Source organism: Budorcas taxicolor, chromosome 14, assembly GCF_023091745.1.
Source record: "Budorcas taxicolor isolate Tak-1 chromosome 14, Takin1.1, whole genome shotgun sequence".
Lineage (NCBI taxonomy): Eukaryota > Metazoa > Chordata > Mammalia > Artiodactyla > Bovidae > Budorcas > Budorcas taxicolor.
The window spans coordinates 22,063,651-22,080,508 of record NC_068923.1 but is presented as its reverse complement, the minus strand read 5'-3'; the positions used below and the strand labels follow the sequence as shown (position 1 = coordinate 22,080,508).

At 35.1% G+C, this 16,858-nt stretch overlaps 1 protein-coding gene across 1 annotated transcript in view; it reads left to right on the top strand.

Moving 5' to 3' along the window:
• PHF20L1 (PHD finger protein 20 like 1) overlaps positions 1–16,858 on the top strand; it is a 67,365-nt gene that overhangs the window by 7,575 nt on the left and 42,932 nt on the right. The window contains exons 3-6 of the mRNA XM_052651516.1: positions 9,430–9,601; positions 9,751–9,835; positions 14,016–14,104; positions 14,348–14,425. Of these exons, the coding sequence (XP_052507476.1) occupies positions 9,430–9,601; positions 9,751–9,835; positions 14,016–14,104; positions 14,348–14,425 (424 nt within the window). The remainder of the gene's footprint in view (positions 1–9,429; positions 9,602–9,750; positions 9,836–14,015; positions 14,105–14,347; positions 14,426–16,858) is intronic.

Sequence of the window (16,858 nt, the reverse complement as noted above, 5' to 3'; positions counted from 1 at the left end):
CACAAGTTTTGAATCCTAAGATCTAAGTGAATCCTCAGTTTAATAATCATCAAACAGGTCTACACCAGTGTACAAACATTTTAGTTCTTTAATTTTTAAAATTTCCACTTAGAAAGCTCTGAACTTTTTTTAAAATAGTTTTTTGATGTGGAGTGTTTTTAAAAAAATCTTATATTGAGTTTGTTGCAATATTTCTTTTGTTTTATGTTTTGGTTTTTTGGCTATGAGGCATGTGGGAGCTTAGCTAGTAAACCAGGACTGGAACCCAGGTCTCCTGCATTGGAAGGTGAAGTCTTAACCACTAGACTGTAAGGGAAGTCCCTCTATGAACTTTCAAAGATAAAGTTCTCCCTTTCTCTCCTCTGTTACTCCACACAAAAAAATGTTGAAAGCAATATTAGAAATAGGTGTAGAGTAGACATATTTATTTTAAAATATTTTGCTTTGTTCTTGTGGTCTTTTCTCTTATATTCTTTCATTATGTTAGTTCATTTTTTTTTTTTTTAGCTTTTTCTTGCTCAACTTTTTGTTTATCCTAGTTTTCTTGAAAGGCAGGAGAAAAGGAGTATTGAAAAAGGTAGATATAACTAAAGTCAGAAAACATGGCTTTAGGTGCTGTTCTGCCATGAACTATGGGACTTTGGAGAGTTCTTTGCTTTAATGTCCCTAAAATGAAGGTGTGACACATTCAGTAATCTTTCAGGTCTGCTGAACTGGAAACAAATTCTTTTATCTACTTTTTACCTGTTGAGCAGGGGCAGGTATTTTAGTCTCACTTTTAGATGGGTAATAAATGACTTGAGGCAGAAGTAAAGTAGGTAAAGACTGGAAGTCACATGCAGTGTGCTCAAAACTGCCAGACTCTAGAAGAAGAGAAAATTAATTGAAAAAGATGGAGAACGGTGAATATAATTGGAAACAAATATTTAGAATTTTATAGTACTTGTGTTATAGTGGTGTTGGGAAGGTAGTTACTCTTTCTCCATCCTGCTGTTCTGCTCATTTAAATGCTTTCTTATTAACTTTAATTTTGAAATTACTTAGAATTGAAACTAAAGGCTTTAAGAAGCCAGTAGTTATTCAGTAGTAGACTTTAACTTCCTGTATGGTATCCATTTACTAACAAATTGATTCTCTTACTAAGTTCATTGATGCTAGTAACTATATTTTAAAAGTGATTCAGGTGAAGTCCAAAAGAGTGGTTCTCAAACTTGAGCCTGCATCAGACTCGCCTGAAGGGCCCCAGTGCTTTGGCATTTTTATATGACTTTGTATTGAAGAACTACTAACCGTTCCTCCTACCGCCTCATGCAGATCATTAATCAGCATACAGAAATTCTCTTTTTATTAAAGTAGAAGCTGGTATATAAGGTACATTATTTCTGTCATTAAAATTAACTGAACTTGGAGAGAATTATTGTAATAAAATTGAGGAAAGAATCTGGATGTTTAATATTCAGTGTATATTAAAAGTGTCTTCTCATTGCCAAAAACCCAACCCTCTTCAGTGAAAAATGAGTATGCTTCTAGTATATCATGGGTAGGTAAGGTACTAAAGAATAAGCTACTAATGTGAAATGAATTATATGCAAACCCTACTCCTTTAACTCATAAAAAGGTGCCCAGGAAATTTCATTGAATTTTAGTGGGTTAGTCAAGAATGAACCTGAAAGTTTTGGGGATGTCTTGAAATCTGGTTACCACTATAAAACACTACTGCAAATGAATTATGACTTACTTGTTCAAAACTAAGCATAGAATAAGAATGATATTTATCAAACTATTAAGAAATTTCATATCTTTTCATTTTTAAAGTCACGTAGTGTTTTTCTTAGTTCCCCAACAACTCATATCCCAACTTTCCTATCTTAACTTTTACATGTAAGTTATGACAGACTCAAGCATGTAAGTTAAGCTACTTTTTCCCCTTACATTCTTTTATCTTCATAGTGTAATGTTTCATACTTAGACATAATTGAGGTGCAATTTGCCTGTTTTTTTTTGAGAATTTTTAGTAATAAAACAAGAGTCTGTTTGCTTAGTCTTTTTATATGGAGTGAGAGGAATGTTTATTTTGTACAATAATAAAAGCTATTTTCCATGCTTTCTGGCTAACAAAAACTTTTTGCATTTTGTTTCAGAAACAGAAGATTAAAATTAAATTATCAGGAAAAAATAAACATACAGCTTGATTTCATATTGTTTTTGTATCTCTTGAGAAAGAGCCCCCTGTATTTTAAGTACTGCAGTAAGGTTGACAGGAGCTGAAAATGATTAGTTTTAAGATGCAGAATATATGATGATCAAAAGCATATTCTTTAAGGATAGACCTCCATTCAGGGATCTACCACTTACTGTTTCGACTTAAAGAAGTTACTTGTCTTCCAGAGGTTCTATGACCTCCTTAAATAACTGGAAATAATAGTAGTACCCAACTCAAAGGGTTGTTTGAATATTTAGCAAGAGAGTGCACTTTAAGAACTTTTCATGGTCTCTGCCACATGGTAACCACTTAATAAATGCTAGCTTTAATGGTAATAATAGCATGAACATTAGTTATTCTAAGAAAATAGAATCTAATAGGAGAGAAGTCACTGTAAATTCCTAAAATTTTAATCATAGGTGTATAAGCATATATGATTATGTGTAGTATATTAAATTAATTTTTAAGTGCCTAATATTAAGAAATGGTCAACTGCAACCTGTGAAGGTTAGTGTTTGGGGTTTTGTAACAAATAACAAAGTTTGATCATGTTGGCTTGAACAAATTATATGAAGCAGATAAACTTGGAGTAGAATATTGGTGGCATTTCTGGTGGAGTGGGAAAGGAATTTTTGATAGTCTAATTGATTCTTATGGTAGGAGATGGTAATGAGCATAAAAGGTTGTGTTGTAAGCATTTTGATTTGGTCAGAACCGAGGGCATGAGTGCATGTAGGCACAGCAGGAGATTCAGATACTGAGGAGGTAGAGCAGCAGGAGTTTAAATCCAGTGATCTGAAATGAAACCTTGGTTTAAAAAGTGGCTGCCACAAGTCACTAGGGGAAAATACATAGCTAACTCTGGTCTTACCCTTCTTTGCTGCAAAGATTATGAACAGATAGGAAGCAGGGTGATCTGTTTTATGTTGTATGTGTATCTTCATGACGAATGGCTCTGAAAAGACCTAAGGCATAATGTGGTGAGATCCTTAGAATTCAGTGTTGGATGCAGTTTTGATGTGTATAACCATCCTCTGAGTGTTCTTAAAATTTAGATTCTTTGGATTTATGCTTCATTTTGGGATATCAAATTTGAATTAATCAAAAGGGTTTTGTTTTCAGCATGTTGTTCAAGTGTGAAACAAATTAACATGCAATACCTAGAAGCATGTCATCTAAAAATACTGTTCTAATAGGTGACATTATTGTAGTTATAATCAGTTAATGGGGGAGAAAACACTTGAAAATTACAAAGCATAATTAAATTTAAAGTGTTTCCAAGAAACTAAAAATTTTAAAACGTTAGGAGTTTATAAGACTCTTAGGTTTGCGTTTGACTTCATTCTACATTAATTTTTATTATTTGGCAGATAAACCTCTTCTGACAATTATATATAAAGAAGGTCTCTATTTCTTATAATATGTTTTAGTCATTTTTTATGACACATTGAGAGTTTCTTGCTGATGCAGTTCCTATTCACAAGACTGTTCTGAATTGTTAATTCTAACTCCTGGAGATCCTGCTAACATTTAAATTACATTTAAGTCATTTTTGAAGTGTATTTCATCCTTTAAAAATTGAAGAACTACTTTATCCAAGAGAACACCTAGTTTAGGTATTCTCTCTTGTGCTACTGCAGTATACTTTTACTAGCTGTTACATTATTTTGTAACTGTATTACCTTATTTGATTCCCTTTTCTTCTCCTCTCCCTCCTGAATTTGTTGTTTGTAGCTTTATTCCTACTTTAGTGTCTGACATTCAGTGAATTAGAGACTCAGTGCTGAGTTAAATGAAATGGATGAGGAACTGTTAATTTTTTAATTTGTGTAAATTAGAAATTTTACTGTCTTACCAATATAAACAAGGATTATTATATAAAATACATAATTTGAATAATTTATTGTGTCAGTTGCCTTTTTGATTAACACGGCACTTGTTCAGATGATGAGTGAAATCTCATAGTGAATTCTGATGGTCTTTGGGCTATTTGATGGTGTTCAGTGGGCGGTAACCTGCTGATGAGTAGTTAACAGCCATGTCCTTTGGCTTATGTGCTTTAATCTGTCAGGTTATAGTTCTGACATAGCTGCGTGCCCATCACTGTTTTCTCACTCCCAGGGATGTGGAGCACCTATGGTCTGACTGCTAACAGATGGTCTTGCTTTCCAGAGGACTTTTTTTGTTTTTTTGAATTATGAACCCCTTGGAAATCTGATCAAAGTTGGGAACCCTTCTCTCAAGGGGATACTTGTACACTTCTGGGCCAAACGGTTTTTTTACATATAGTCTCAGGGAATCATGGTCTCCTGATGTAGTTGTCAGTCAGGACTTGTCATGTAAAACAGTTAATAACATGAGCCAGTGTAGTAATTTGTCTGTAATGGTAATTCCCATTGTAGGTTTCTTATTTTTTTTGTGTTTTGACAGTAGACTTGAGTTGATGTTATAGGGAACCAATATCACTTATTCAGTGGGTACCTAGTCTCTTTGCTCAGTGTCTGGTTTTTAATGAATTACAGAGTGAGTTTGGAATCCGTAAAGCTTGCTACTTTCTGACCCATCTTGTGTAAGTGGGAGGCCCCAGAGACAGTGTTAAAATTCTGGTATTATTGGATGAGGCAATAAAGTGAAAGGTGAAAGTAATTTTTGTTTTTGGTAATGGCCTTGCTTTAGTCGGGCTTCCCTTGTAACTCAGCCAGTAAAGAATCCACCTGCAATGCGGTAGACCTGGGTTCGATCCCTGGGTTGGGAAGATCTGCTGGAGAAGGAAAAAGGCTACCCGCTCTGGCCTGGAGAATTCCATGGACTGTATAGTCCATGGGGTCACAAAGAGTCGGACATGACTGAGCAACTTTCGCTTCACTTTACCCTGCTGTTACAGCCACGGTTGAACTGGACCATTAGAGAATTTTGACCACACTGATTCAGAAAGAGTCCTAAGAAATCAATTGAGAGATTGCGTAGTCAAGTCACTTCAGTTGTGTCTGAATCTCTGCGACCCCATGGACCATGGCCTGCCAGGCTCCTCTGCCCATGGTATTCTCCAGGCAGGAACACTGGAGTGGATTGCCATTTCCTTTTCAGAAGTAGAATTGCACATAACGAAAATTCTGTTAAATTCAGCAAGGATCATTCTCAGTGTTTCTGAATGCTGTTTCCGTTAAACCTAATAGACAATTTAGGATGGATTATTTTTTTTTTTTTGCTAAGTTTGCCCAGAGTAAACTCTGTTCTCTTAAGATTCAAGTGCAAAAGACATGCAAGGGCGAGATAGGCCCACAGCAATGGAGGCAGTCCCTTAATTTCAACACTGATTAATATCATTTAAACAGTGCAAGTAGTTTAAAGTGGGATATGATAGGGAAGACAGATGTGGAAATTTTATGATATTTTGTTGTATCATCATAAGGAATAGTAGAGCTCTGTGTAGAATTTTGGCATTGAAGAATCATAGCCCTAGTTGCCTTCTCTCCATCTGTTTCTTTTGAACCCTGGAGAGGTGCCAACTATGTTATTTGTTTTTGTTTTCTTCTTATCCCTAATTGTTTTAACTCTGAAATTCCAGTCTCCCACTTTTCAGATTTTTTTCCCAATCATTTGTAAATATTTGGGACTCAGCCTAGTCACTGTTCTTTACTGTTAACAGCTTTCCATGATTCATCCTTTGAAAAGCAAAAACAAAAACATTATCACTACATCTTCCAAATTCAGTAAGGAAAATTTTACATTCCATTCATACTCAGTTACAATAAAACATACATTGTGCATCAAAATAATTGCTGTGGTTCAAGAGGTAGAGGCATTTGTGAATACATTTGTTCAGAAATATTTTTTATTCACTGAGTATCAAGGCATTACTATGGGCCATCTTGAATAGGGAAATCATTTCACTGTATAGAATAAAATAATAATAGAGCTATATGTTAAATTACCATTTTGTGTATTTTATATGGATAGCAAAGATCTTGATGTTAGGGTTTTTTCCTAAGGTTAACTGATAACCAAATTAAGTACAGACTTTACAGGATTCCCTGTTTGAATATAATGAATGAAGAGGCATTTCACTGGTTCACTATTTCAGGGCTCTTTAGTTTGAACCTAGCTAATCAGTCCCGTCTGAGCGCCCACTCTTCTTTACTCACCTTACTACTTACCGTATAGACTAGCCAAAGGGAACTGTTTCCTGGAAGTGCCCCTCCAGTCTCTGGTCCTGAGGTCCTTGAAGACAGAAACCTGTTTGTCTGAATCCTCCTTGTCCAGCTGATGCTCAGCCCTGAATCACATGATGGTTTTAAGTAAATAGGCATTGATTGAATAAATGAGTAATGCTTTTATACACTTTACCTTTGTACCATGTTGATTAAGTCTGAATCCCTAAAGTCCCCCACCAAGACCAACGTAAGTAACTTCTCCCAAGAATGGTCGCCAGGGTGCCAGTTTTCTGTGAAATATTAACTATTGCATCTTATGTAGGATTTTTGTAAAGTCAACTATAGTTCAGTGAAAAAAAGCAAATTATATTCAGATTACAAAAAAAAAATAATGGCAAAGAGAAATCAAAGTTAAAATTAGTATTGTACTACTGCTCACTATCTTCAGGGAAAACTAACTTGTGAGGAAATATGTTAATGAGCGAATTAACTCTGAAAAATTCATGGTTTTTCAGAAGTAAAAGCTTGATGCAAAGGAGAAAAAAAGTGTTTTATAAACTTAACAGTTTTACCAGGGAAGCCCATGTATGGTATAATTACTTTGATATAGGCCTTACCGCATTTCTCCTGTAGGCTGTTTGTACCAGTTAGCTCTGCCTTTGAATACTCTTACATGTGTGTCCTTGGACAGTCTTCATCTATTAAATGGTGACTGTGTTATCTGTACCTTGGATGGTTACCAGGAACTAATGAGATAAGGTATATAAAAATCAGCTGATGCTCAATAAAGGAGAACATAGGGCCTGACGGATTTATGACTCTCAGAAATATCCTGCTGCTTCTCTGTCTCCTCATCTGACTCTAAGCTAAGCTCCTTGAAGATAAGGGTTAGTTATGTTTCCTTTTAACCTGCCATTTGTTTGTGTACATTTAATTGTATACATTTAGAATTTGAAGGAACCTATAGACTAAACCTCTTATTTTCTTGTTTAAAATAAAAAAAGATATAAACACATAAATTAGAAACTTAGTTTTTATAATTGATAGAACACCTTTTATAGTAGTTAAATGGCTACTGAATGTTGAAAAATAAAGAACCTTATCTCTAGGCTTCCCTTAATGCTATTGACCTTTTTTGTTTTGATTTGAAAACCAGAGCAGCAGAAACAAATCAGCAAAACTGCAGAAGACAAGCATTTTTGATTCTAAATGGGGAATCGGCATGTCCACCTCGGGGAGGGAGTGTGTTGAGCCCCTAGATTTTCCTGTGTTCGTGCTTCTCTTTAACAGGATGTTTCCTTACTCACACCTGTGCCCTCTAAAGAGTGAGACTGCTAACTCAGCTCTGAAGAAATGTACAGATTTTCTTTCTTTAACCTCATGTGTTCACCCTGAGCATTCCCACAGTAGCCAGTTTGTGTCTGTCACTGTGAAAGTGCTGGGGTGCAAAGGGGACCATGACTCAGTCCCTGAAACTCACAGGCCCTTGTAATTGCTAACATCCTGTTTCTGAGATGTCTGCTCTCTTGAGAAGTATTAGTAAATACTTTGTGATGAAAGGGTTACATGCTTTGGTCGTAGTGAATGCCTTATTTCTGTCTTGTTGACAGAACCAAGAAGTCTTCAATAAAGAAAATGGTTTATTTAATCCAGTATTTTCCTAACTTATTTGACCATAGGACCCCTTTTTTTGTGTCACATGTGTTAATGTCTCAAAGGCTGTAAATGCTCCATAGCCCACAGTTTAAGATCCTGTGCAGATGATTGTGGCGAGATGGGTGCAGTGAGAGCACTAAGGGGTGGAGAGCTGGGGGTCTTCACACAGGTGATTCCATGTTAAATCGGATCTTGAATGATGAGTGTACAGAGGAAGGGAAGGGCAGCTTAGGTCTAGGCAGAAGGAACAGAACTGACAAAAGCATAGGTGTTTGACAGGCATGGTCTGTTTAAGGAAATTCCAAATAGTTCAGTGTCATTAGACTGAAGGGAAGAAAGAAGCTATACCAGAGAACGATTTGGGGCCCTTGAAATGTATAAAAAGCCTTGAATAGCATGAGTATGTGAAGCAGGTAGTACTCAGTTCTTAATTTAAAAGTTATGTGAGGGCTGGTTTGCTTTATATTTAAATTTATGTCAATATAAATTTATATTTATTCTTCAGGGAAAATAAAAAACTGATACAGCTAGTAAAAGTATGAAATAAACCATATGGCTAAATAATCTGCTGTGTGCTGCTGTTGCATTCTTAGTGTTAGCTTATGTTACTTTGAAATATCTTTGAGTCTCTGTGAAGATTACATATAGTATACATTAAGAATTATGAAGCTTTTTTTGGTTAGAAGTTTCAGGTTAACTAATTTTTATTTTGGAATTAATCCTGGGAGAATCAGCACATGTGAAGACAGAACAATGTGATACTGTTTTTATATTCTTAAACTGAAATTTTAACTAAGATTTCCATACCATCATTAATACTCATTATGAAATATTGGAAAGTATGAAAAATAGAAAAGAGAAAGTACTTTATTGTGATAGACAAATGTATGTCATTTTTTGCTCAACCAATGTATTACTATTTAACATTTTATATATTTATAGTTCTAGTGAACACAGTACTGCTTTTTTACATTTTCCTACATTTAAAGTCGGTATGATATTCCATTCAGTAGATATACCATAGTTTATATAGTTATGGACAGTTTTTGTTTTTTTTTAACCATATGGTTTTTATGTTTTTGTTATACATGTTTTGTGTATATAGTTCCAGAATTAAGAACATGTTTAAAGCTTTTGATGCATGTTATTAAATTATTACCCAAGACAGCATAATTTATATTATAAATAATATAATTTATATAACTACTGGGATTGAACTGTTAATATTTCAGTAGGTCTTGAGAGCAGCCATCAAAAAGAAAAGACAAAGACTAAAGCAGACCTTGTTGGTCAGTAGTTTAAAAATATGGATCCATATTGTTTATGGGTATAATAGTAAGCAATATTTCAGTTCATACTTTATGTAAACAAATGGAAGAATTTTCTCCTGATATGATGGCTTTTTTAATTTTTGAGGTATCCATCACGAATTGAAAAAATTGACTATGAGGAGGGCAAGATGTTGGTCCATTTTGAGCGCTGGAGTCATCGTTATGATGAGTGGATTTATTGGGATAGCAATAGGTTGCGCCCCCTTGAGAGACCTGCGTTAAGAAAAGAAGGGCTAAAAGATGAGGAAGATTTCTTTGTAAGTAGCAAGCCTTTCTGTTTGCTAGATATGTAATGATGTATTTTTTAAAGGAATTCTGTTAAATTTTACAAAAGCTTGTTTTTTTTTTATTAAGGAAATGCTTATTTATTATACATGGTATTGATCTTAAAAGTTGTTTAAAATAGGATTTTAAAGCTGGAGAAGAAGTTCTGGCTCGCTGGACAGACTGTCGCTATTACCCTGCCAAGATTGAGGCGATTAACAAAGAAGGTACGTATTTGAAATGATCTGAGAATTAAAATGGGATTTATAGTAAAATTTAACTATATTTCTAATTTTAATTAATGCATGTAGTTGTTACATGTAGCTGTTACCTCTCTTTGATTTATACTTAATCAGTCTTCTAATATTCTTTTTTTAGGATAAAAATTTAATTTGTTATGTATTTAATTCGTTATGTATTGTATAGAATAAGATGATACATAATATCCTGCCTAAGTAGAGTATTTAGGTTAGTAGTTGGTTAAAATTTTTCAGCTTTTTCAGCTTTCAGTTGACAGGCTTATAGTATACACAGTTTATTTCTGCTTCTCTGTTTTCCAGTTTGCTGGCTAAATTATTTTTATGAACATCTTTACCTGAGTGCTAAAGATGCAGGAAAATTCAAATCAGTTCAGGTTGGAAGTAAAACATAGTACAGTATTTTCTGAGGAAAGAGTGAACTTTACCAACATGAGGATTTCCTTTCTTGCATCTTTTTCCCTGCCCCCTTTTAATTAATTTTTGTAGATAATTAATTTTCCTATTAGCCTTTTGTGATATCTAACATTAATACAGAGGAAAAGTTACTGAATTTACCAGATACACTGAAATTAACACAGAAATCAGGTGTGCTAGTGTGGCATAAAGCAAGAGAATCTGTTGCACAGATAATTAATTTTAAAACTTGTAGACTGACTAATTTGGAAATGGATTATAAATAATATTTAAATTATTATTGGAAATATACTTAAATATTTCAAATTTCTGACTTTAAATCTCATTTAAATAATAATTGTGAAATACTTATATTTTCCAAATCAGTAGTACGTTGTTTTTCTATTATAGTGTTTTCTCAAACTCTACCACTCATTCATTCTTTTTACTAAAGAAACACATTGAGAGAATTCCCTGGCAGTCCAGTGGTGAGGACTTGGCACTTTCACTGCTGAGGGCCTGGGTTCAATCCCTGGTGGGGAATTTTAAGATCCCATATGCCATGCAGCAGGACCAAAACCAAAAAACAAACCCACATTGATATGTTTTTTGCAAGAAGAGCATTTAACTTAAGTAAGGAGATACTGACTTTACGTTGTATCTTGAAAGACAAACAAATTAGCTAGAAAAGCAGGGTTGAAGAGGTTTTCTGGCAGAAGAAATGGTATATGCAAAAGAATAGAAGAGAGACATGCCGTTTTTAAGGAACTGCAAGTCTTTGATGTGACTGGAGTGAAGGATTCCTTTCAGGTTTGTAGAATAACAGAAGAGGTGAAGGAAAGAAACAAGAATTGATATATGAAGTCTCTTGTAGTCTTGCTAAAGAATTTAGCTAAGGATTTAAGCTGAAAATTTAACAAAACAAAAATTGAGAAAAATTAAGAGGTAAGAGAAGATAGAAGAAAACATTTAAAAAGAAATACAGTAAAAAATGTTAAGTGTGAAAAAGTAAGTTACAGTTGTCTGGCTAGAATTGATTATGTAACTTTACAAAAGCCTTAGTCTGATTTATTGGTTTAATTAATTGAAATAACAGATACGGCTGTGAGCTTATTACTGGTCACCTGAGGGACATCTCAGTTGTTAAGTTTTCAGGTTACTTCTTTCCTAGTGGGGCCTTTAAATCATTGTTCACTTAAACTTCTGGAAAGCTGTATTTCAGAGCTCATGTTCCCGTGTCTTATATTGGCTCCCCAGGCGTCTAGTTCAGAGCCTAGCACAGAGTTAGGGAATCAGTAACAATTTTTGGAAGGAAAAGAATCCATTTCGTTAGGTAATAGGATCTTCCCCAAACAGAAGAAAAACCATGACTAATTCCCTGCTTCTTGGAAGAAAAGCTATGACAGACCTAGACAGCGTATTAAAATGTGGAGACATCATTTTGCTGACAAAAGGACCATCTAGTCAAAGCTATGGTTTTCCAGTAGTCATGTATGGATGTAAGAGTTCAACTGTAAAGAAAGCTGAGTGCTGAAGAATTGATGCTTTCCAATTGTGGTGTTGGAGAAGACTCTTGAGAGTCCCTTGGACTGCAAGGAGATCAAACCAGTCAGTGCTAAAGGAAATCAGCCCTGAATGTTCATTAGAAGGATGGATGCTGAAGCTAAAGCTGCAGTTCTTTGGCCACCTGATGCGAAGAACTGACTCACTGGATAAGACCCTGTTGCTGGGAAGGATTCAGGGCATAAAGAGAAGGGGGCGACAGAGGCTGAGATGGTTGGATTGCATCACCTACTCAATGGACATGAGCTTGAGCAAGCACTGGGAGATCATGAAGGACCAGGAAGCCTGGCGTGCTGCAGTCCATGGGGTTGCAAAGAGTCAGACTTGATCTTGGCGACTGAACGACAACAACCCAAACAGAACAAAATTAAACAGTGCTCTCTGTTTTCATTATGAGAAATTTCTTTAAATGTGCAGAGCTTTGAGACCTTTCCTTCAAGCGTGAAGCTTCTTTTACAAAGCGTTTGCATACACACACGCAGGACATACTCACAAACAAGCCACCCTCATTTTTTATCCTCTCCCATTTGTCCATAGGCTTGTAATACAGAAATTTAAGCTTACATCAGTGGAAGAATGATGTTACTCATTGCAACCTCTGCCATTTCAAGAGCAGTTTGAGGAAGCCCTTAGTGAAATATTGGCAGATATAACTTGTTTTTTAAACATTTTCTGGGGGAGGTATTAATTTGGTGATTTTTCTGTGTGTCCCACAAGCTGAATGAGCCTCCCTTGGTCTCCTGCCAGCATCCTTCCCCTCAACCCTTAAAAAAGGAAGCCCTCAGAGCACCTTGTTTACTGCAAAAGCTAAACTAAACTAACAAATGTGGACATTTAGGTACACATAATATGTCTTGGAGGAGTTGAAGAGAAGGGGGCAAGTCACTTTAGACTGGAGTGATCAGGGAGGTTTTCACATGACGGGTGGCATTTGAAGAGCTGATCCTTGAAGAGTGGGTTGGAGTTGGGAAAGGAAAATGCATCACAGCAGGGGAGACTGTCCTCAGAGGCGGGGGGTAAGTGTATGGTCAGCGTGGTACAGAGTTTGCCCTCATCTGCAGTGCCACGTGAGGAAGGAGGAGGGAGGGGCACGAATGGTGGTAGTGTAAGGGGCACAAGTGGTTTTTCAGTCTCACGGTCTTCACGTTCTTGCTCTTCAGCTGCTCCATTTCTTTCATAATTTGGGTTTAGTTCTTTATGTCCATGATTTGTATGTAATGCTAATTATAGAAAGATATGAAATCAGTGGTATTACAAAGAAAAGAAGATCTTTGTGCATTGATTTATTGGCTTTGATGCCAATTTTTATTCCTCTTTTGTAAAGATCAAATATCTGTTTACATCAGGTGTCACTCAGCCCACGTTGTTTTGGTACAGGAAATGATAGAAGAACCCTGGGATTTCCATAAATATAAAATCTGTATAATTTATATGTTTTCTGATAGTACTGACAAGCATGAAAGTATGGAGTCTGTAACGAAAAGTGAGTGTCCTTTGAAATAGTCATGTAAATAGAATCGTGAATCCCAACAGCAGGATGGTTTAGTGGGAAAGACATGGGAATCAGGGTTTTAGGGAATGGCTGTGCTGCTGATAAACTGTCATTGGATGCAGCATTTCGTTTCACTGGAGGTCAGTGTTTTTATCTGCACAGGAAGATTGTCATGCCAATGATATGTAAAATGGTGTGTAGCTTAAAAGCCCAGGAATCTGTAATTCTTGTTTGCCAGTTAACTAATATTGCAAAGAAATAATCCTTCCCTGAGAAAAGGAATAATCCTTTCCTGAGATGTTTCTCCCAGATTTTTCTCTCGAAAGAAACTTTCAAAGACAGCAAATGATGATTCTTAGAAATATTATTCACTTTTGTAAATAATAATTTTATTTTCTTCAGGTATATTTAACATAACTGATATGTTACTTAAACATATATTTGTTATAAATTTTAAAATCCTCCATTAAAAATCAGAGTTATATGCAGCTAACTTATCAAGATGGAATTTGTGCACTTCTTAAGGGAAGTCAGAGGTATTTTTACAGTGAAATAGACGGTGAACTCCATACTCTTGATGTTTGCAGTTACTGCAGTCATAGGGTGTTTATTTGTGTCAGGGCATTACTTGTTTGATATCAGGTGTTGCTGTAAGACTGAATTATATTTTCTAATGATCCTGACTCGCTCCTATTTCAGGAACATTCACAGTTCAATTTTATGATGGAGTAATTCGTTGTTTAAAACGAATGCACATTAAAGCCATGCCTGAGGATGCTAAGGGGCAGGTAAGAGTGTTCAGCATTCCTAGCTTCCCAAAGGGATGTCTTCTTGAATGGTGACTGATAAAATATATATATATTTTCACATATATATATATTTTAAAGTGGACTAATTGTAGGATTATGTGCTGATAGCCCCAAATAGCAGCAAGAAAGAGAAGCTTAGAATGTAAAATCAGTTACACACTTGATTTTTGCTTCTTTGGTTTTAGACCTGCCCAAGTTACAGGTCACTAGTTTCTGTTCCAGGTGAAAGCCCAGCATCCACTAAGCTGGTGTTGTCCTAGCGACCCAGCTGGATCGTGTAACCAGTCTATGGGAAGTGAGGTGAGTGCCTTTTTTGTTAATTCTGTTTCGTTTTTCCTGGTATATGGTTATCATTTAGAAAGTTAATTTTTAATATAAAATTTTATATTGAGTTTCTTATCTTCTTTTCTTCTGTAAATCATAGTCATTAATTTTCTTTCAAAAGGCGCTTACCTGACACTCTGTAGGCTGTTTCAGGTAGGGCTTTCTGAGTTATATGATGTAAGCAGTGTATTACATGCTCTGTCACTGCTCAAAGCAAGAATGAACGGTAAGCATTTGAAAGAGAATCTGGGATGAAGTAAAAACCATAATTCTATTGATTGAATATGTTTCCTGAAATACTGGAAAGAAAAGGTGCCAGTAGAAATTTAAAATGTTTTCTTTTATGTTCTGCTGTTATTTGGGATTTTCAGCACCTGGACCTACAATTAATTTTAAGAAATTGAAAGTGATCTGTAAAAATGTCTAATATGGAAATATGCTACATATTTGTTGCACACCATGTGGTGAAAAATGTCATCCTAAACTGTGTTGAAATCACGTGGTCAGTTCCAGTCAAGTGTATACATTTAGCAGACTACCTACTGCTATATTTGGGATGTAGACTACCACAGTTGAAACATTATTTTTGTTTTCCGAGAAGTTGGAATGTTTTAAATTACCTGGTTTTCAAAAATGTAGTTTTGAAATCAAGTAGCAGAGTTTTTTTCTTCAATTAATATGGAAATGCAATTTAAAATGGAAATACTTTTGATCAGGAAATTGCTTTGTGTCTTTCTACTTGTATATATAAATAAAATGTTCTCAAGCATTCAATGGTGTGATTCCTTGGTTACTGTGCAGAAAGATTGATTGAGACATTGGCAACTTAGTTTAATATATACTGTTTCAAATTCTCAGTTTTTATTTTTTTTTGCTTTAAAAGTGTTTTTTTGTTCATTTGTGTGATGGCACTAACTTTAAAACTCTTATTTTTTCCCAAGTGACACTGAACCAGTTTGGTTTGTGGTAAAATAAGTTATAAAAACTAATTTTTTGGACATAGTGCATGTTTATTTTTAATGAGTATTTTAGTCACACCGTGATGTGTGGTAACATTAAAATCAATATTAAAATACAAACTCCTAAAAGAAAATATTAGTATATTTCTTTTAATTTTGTTTTTTTTCATAGTTTTTAATTACAAGCACATTAAAGACATGTATAGAATTATTTTTTATAAAATATTCTTATATTTTGAGTATCTTTTTCCCCCAACAAGTTTTTGATTTGTTTTCACCTAGGTCATATAATAAATCAGGTGTTGTTTGAATAGTAGTAAGAGAATCCAACTTTGCATGCTATCTTCTAAATTTTGAGTCCTTTGAGAATTTCTTTGTAATGATATACAGTAAAATTTCTTTTGCTTAACCAGCAAAGGATAAGGAATCAAATAAATGCACTATGGGAATGTTTTTCTCTAAACTTTGTGTAGCTTTTTCTCACCTATTCTTTTTCTTTTTGAGGGTGTGCTGATAAAAACTTTACACTGTAACTCACTAGTGTTAAAGAGTCGCCAGATGGCACTAGTAGTAAAGACCCCACCTGCAATGCAGGAGACTTAAGAGATGGGGGTTTGATACCTGATCAGGAAGATCCCCTGGAGAAGGAAAGGCAGCCACTGCAGTAGTCTTGCTTGGAGAACTCCATGGACTGAGGAGCCTGGTGGGCTCCATGGGGTCGCAAAGAGTCGAACATGACTGAGCAATTTGGCATGTTCATGAGGTCCTTTACTACAGTTAGAACTTTTTTTAATACATTGCTTTATTATATTCTCATAACAAATCATTTGACATAGGTATAGCTGATATTTCTATTTCACTGTTGAGGAATTCAGAACTTAGAGAATTCAGCGACTCACTTAAAATTTCACTCAACCATAGTGTGCAGAGTAGCTCTGAACTCATACCTGATTTCGGACAGTGTTCATTCTAGTACAGTGCTCTGTGTTCTCATCTTTAGTTCTCATTCATGGAAGGAGCACACCAGTTATTTTTGATATTGAATCTTTCCAGTTAAAAAATGGAAGCGTGAAATAATTGAAGAATTCTTTACTCACACAACTACAGTGATCCCCATGATTAACATGTCCTATGATCAAGAACTGTTTTATCTGATTTCACTTTTGGAGAGTACAACATTAATCTCTTCTATTTTTCTTTTTATTGGAGAGAGAAAACATTTGGGCGTGGAATTCTTACCCTTAGCATCTTTTGGCATTTCTCTTAACAACTTAAAGTTTTCCCTACAATGCAAAACCTAGAATTAAATGCCCTGTTCTTAGTAAGACTGAATTTAGCACTGCACTTTGCTTGTCTGTTGTATGTAATCTTGTTTTTTCTTTCTGCTTTGTTGATGGAGCTCTATAAGTCATTTGCATTGGTGGTGTTTTTTTCTTCTACTTAAATGTTA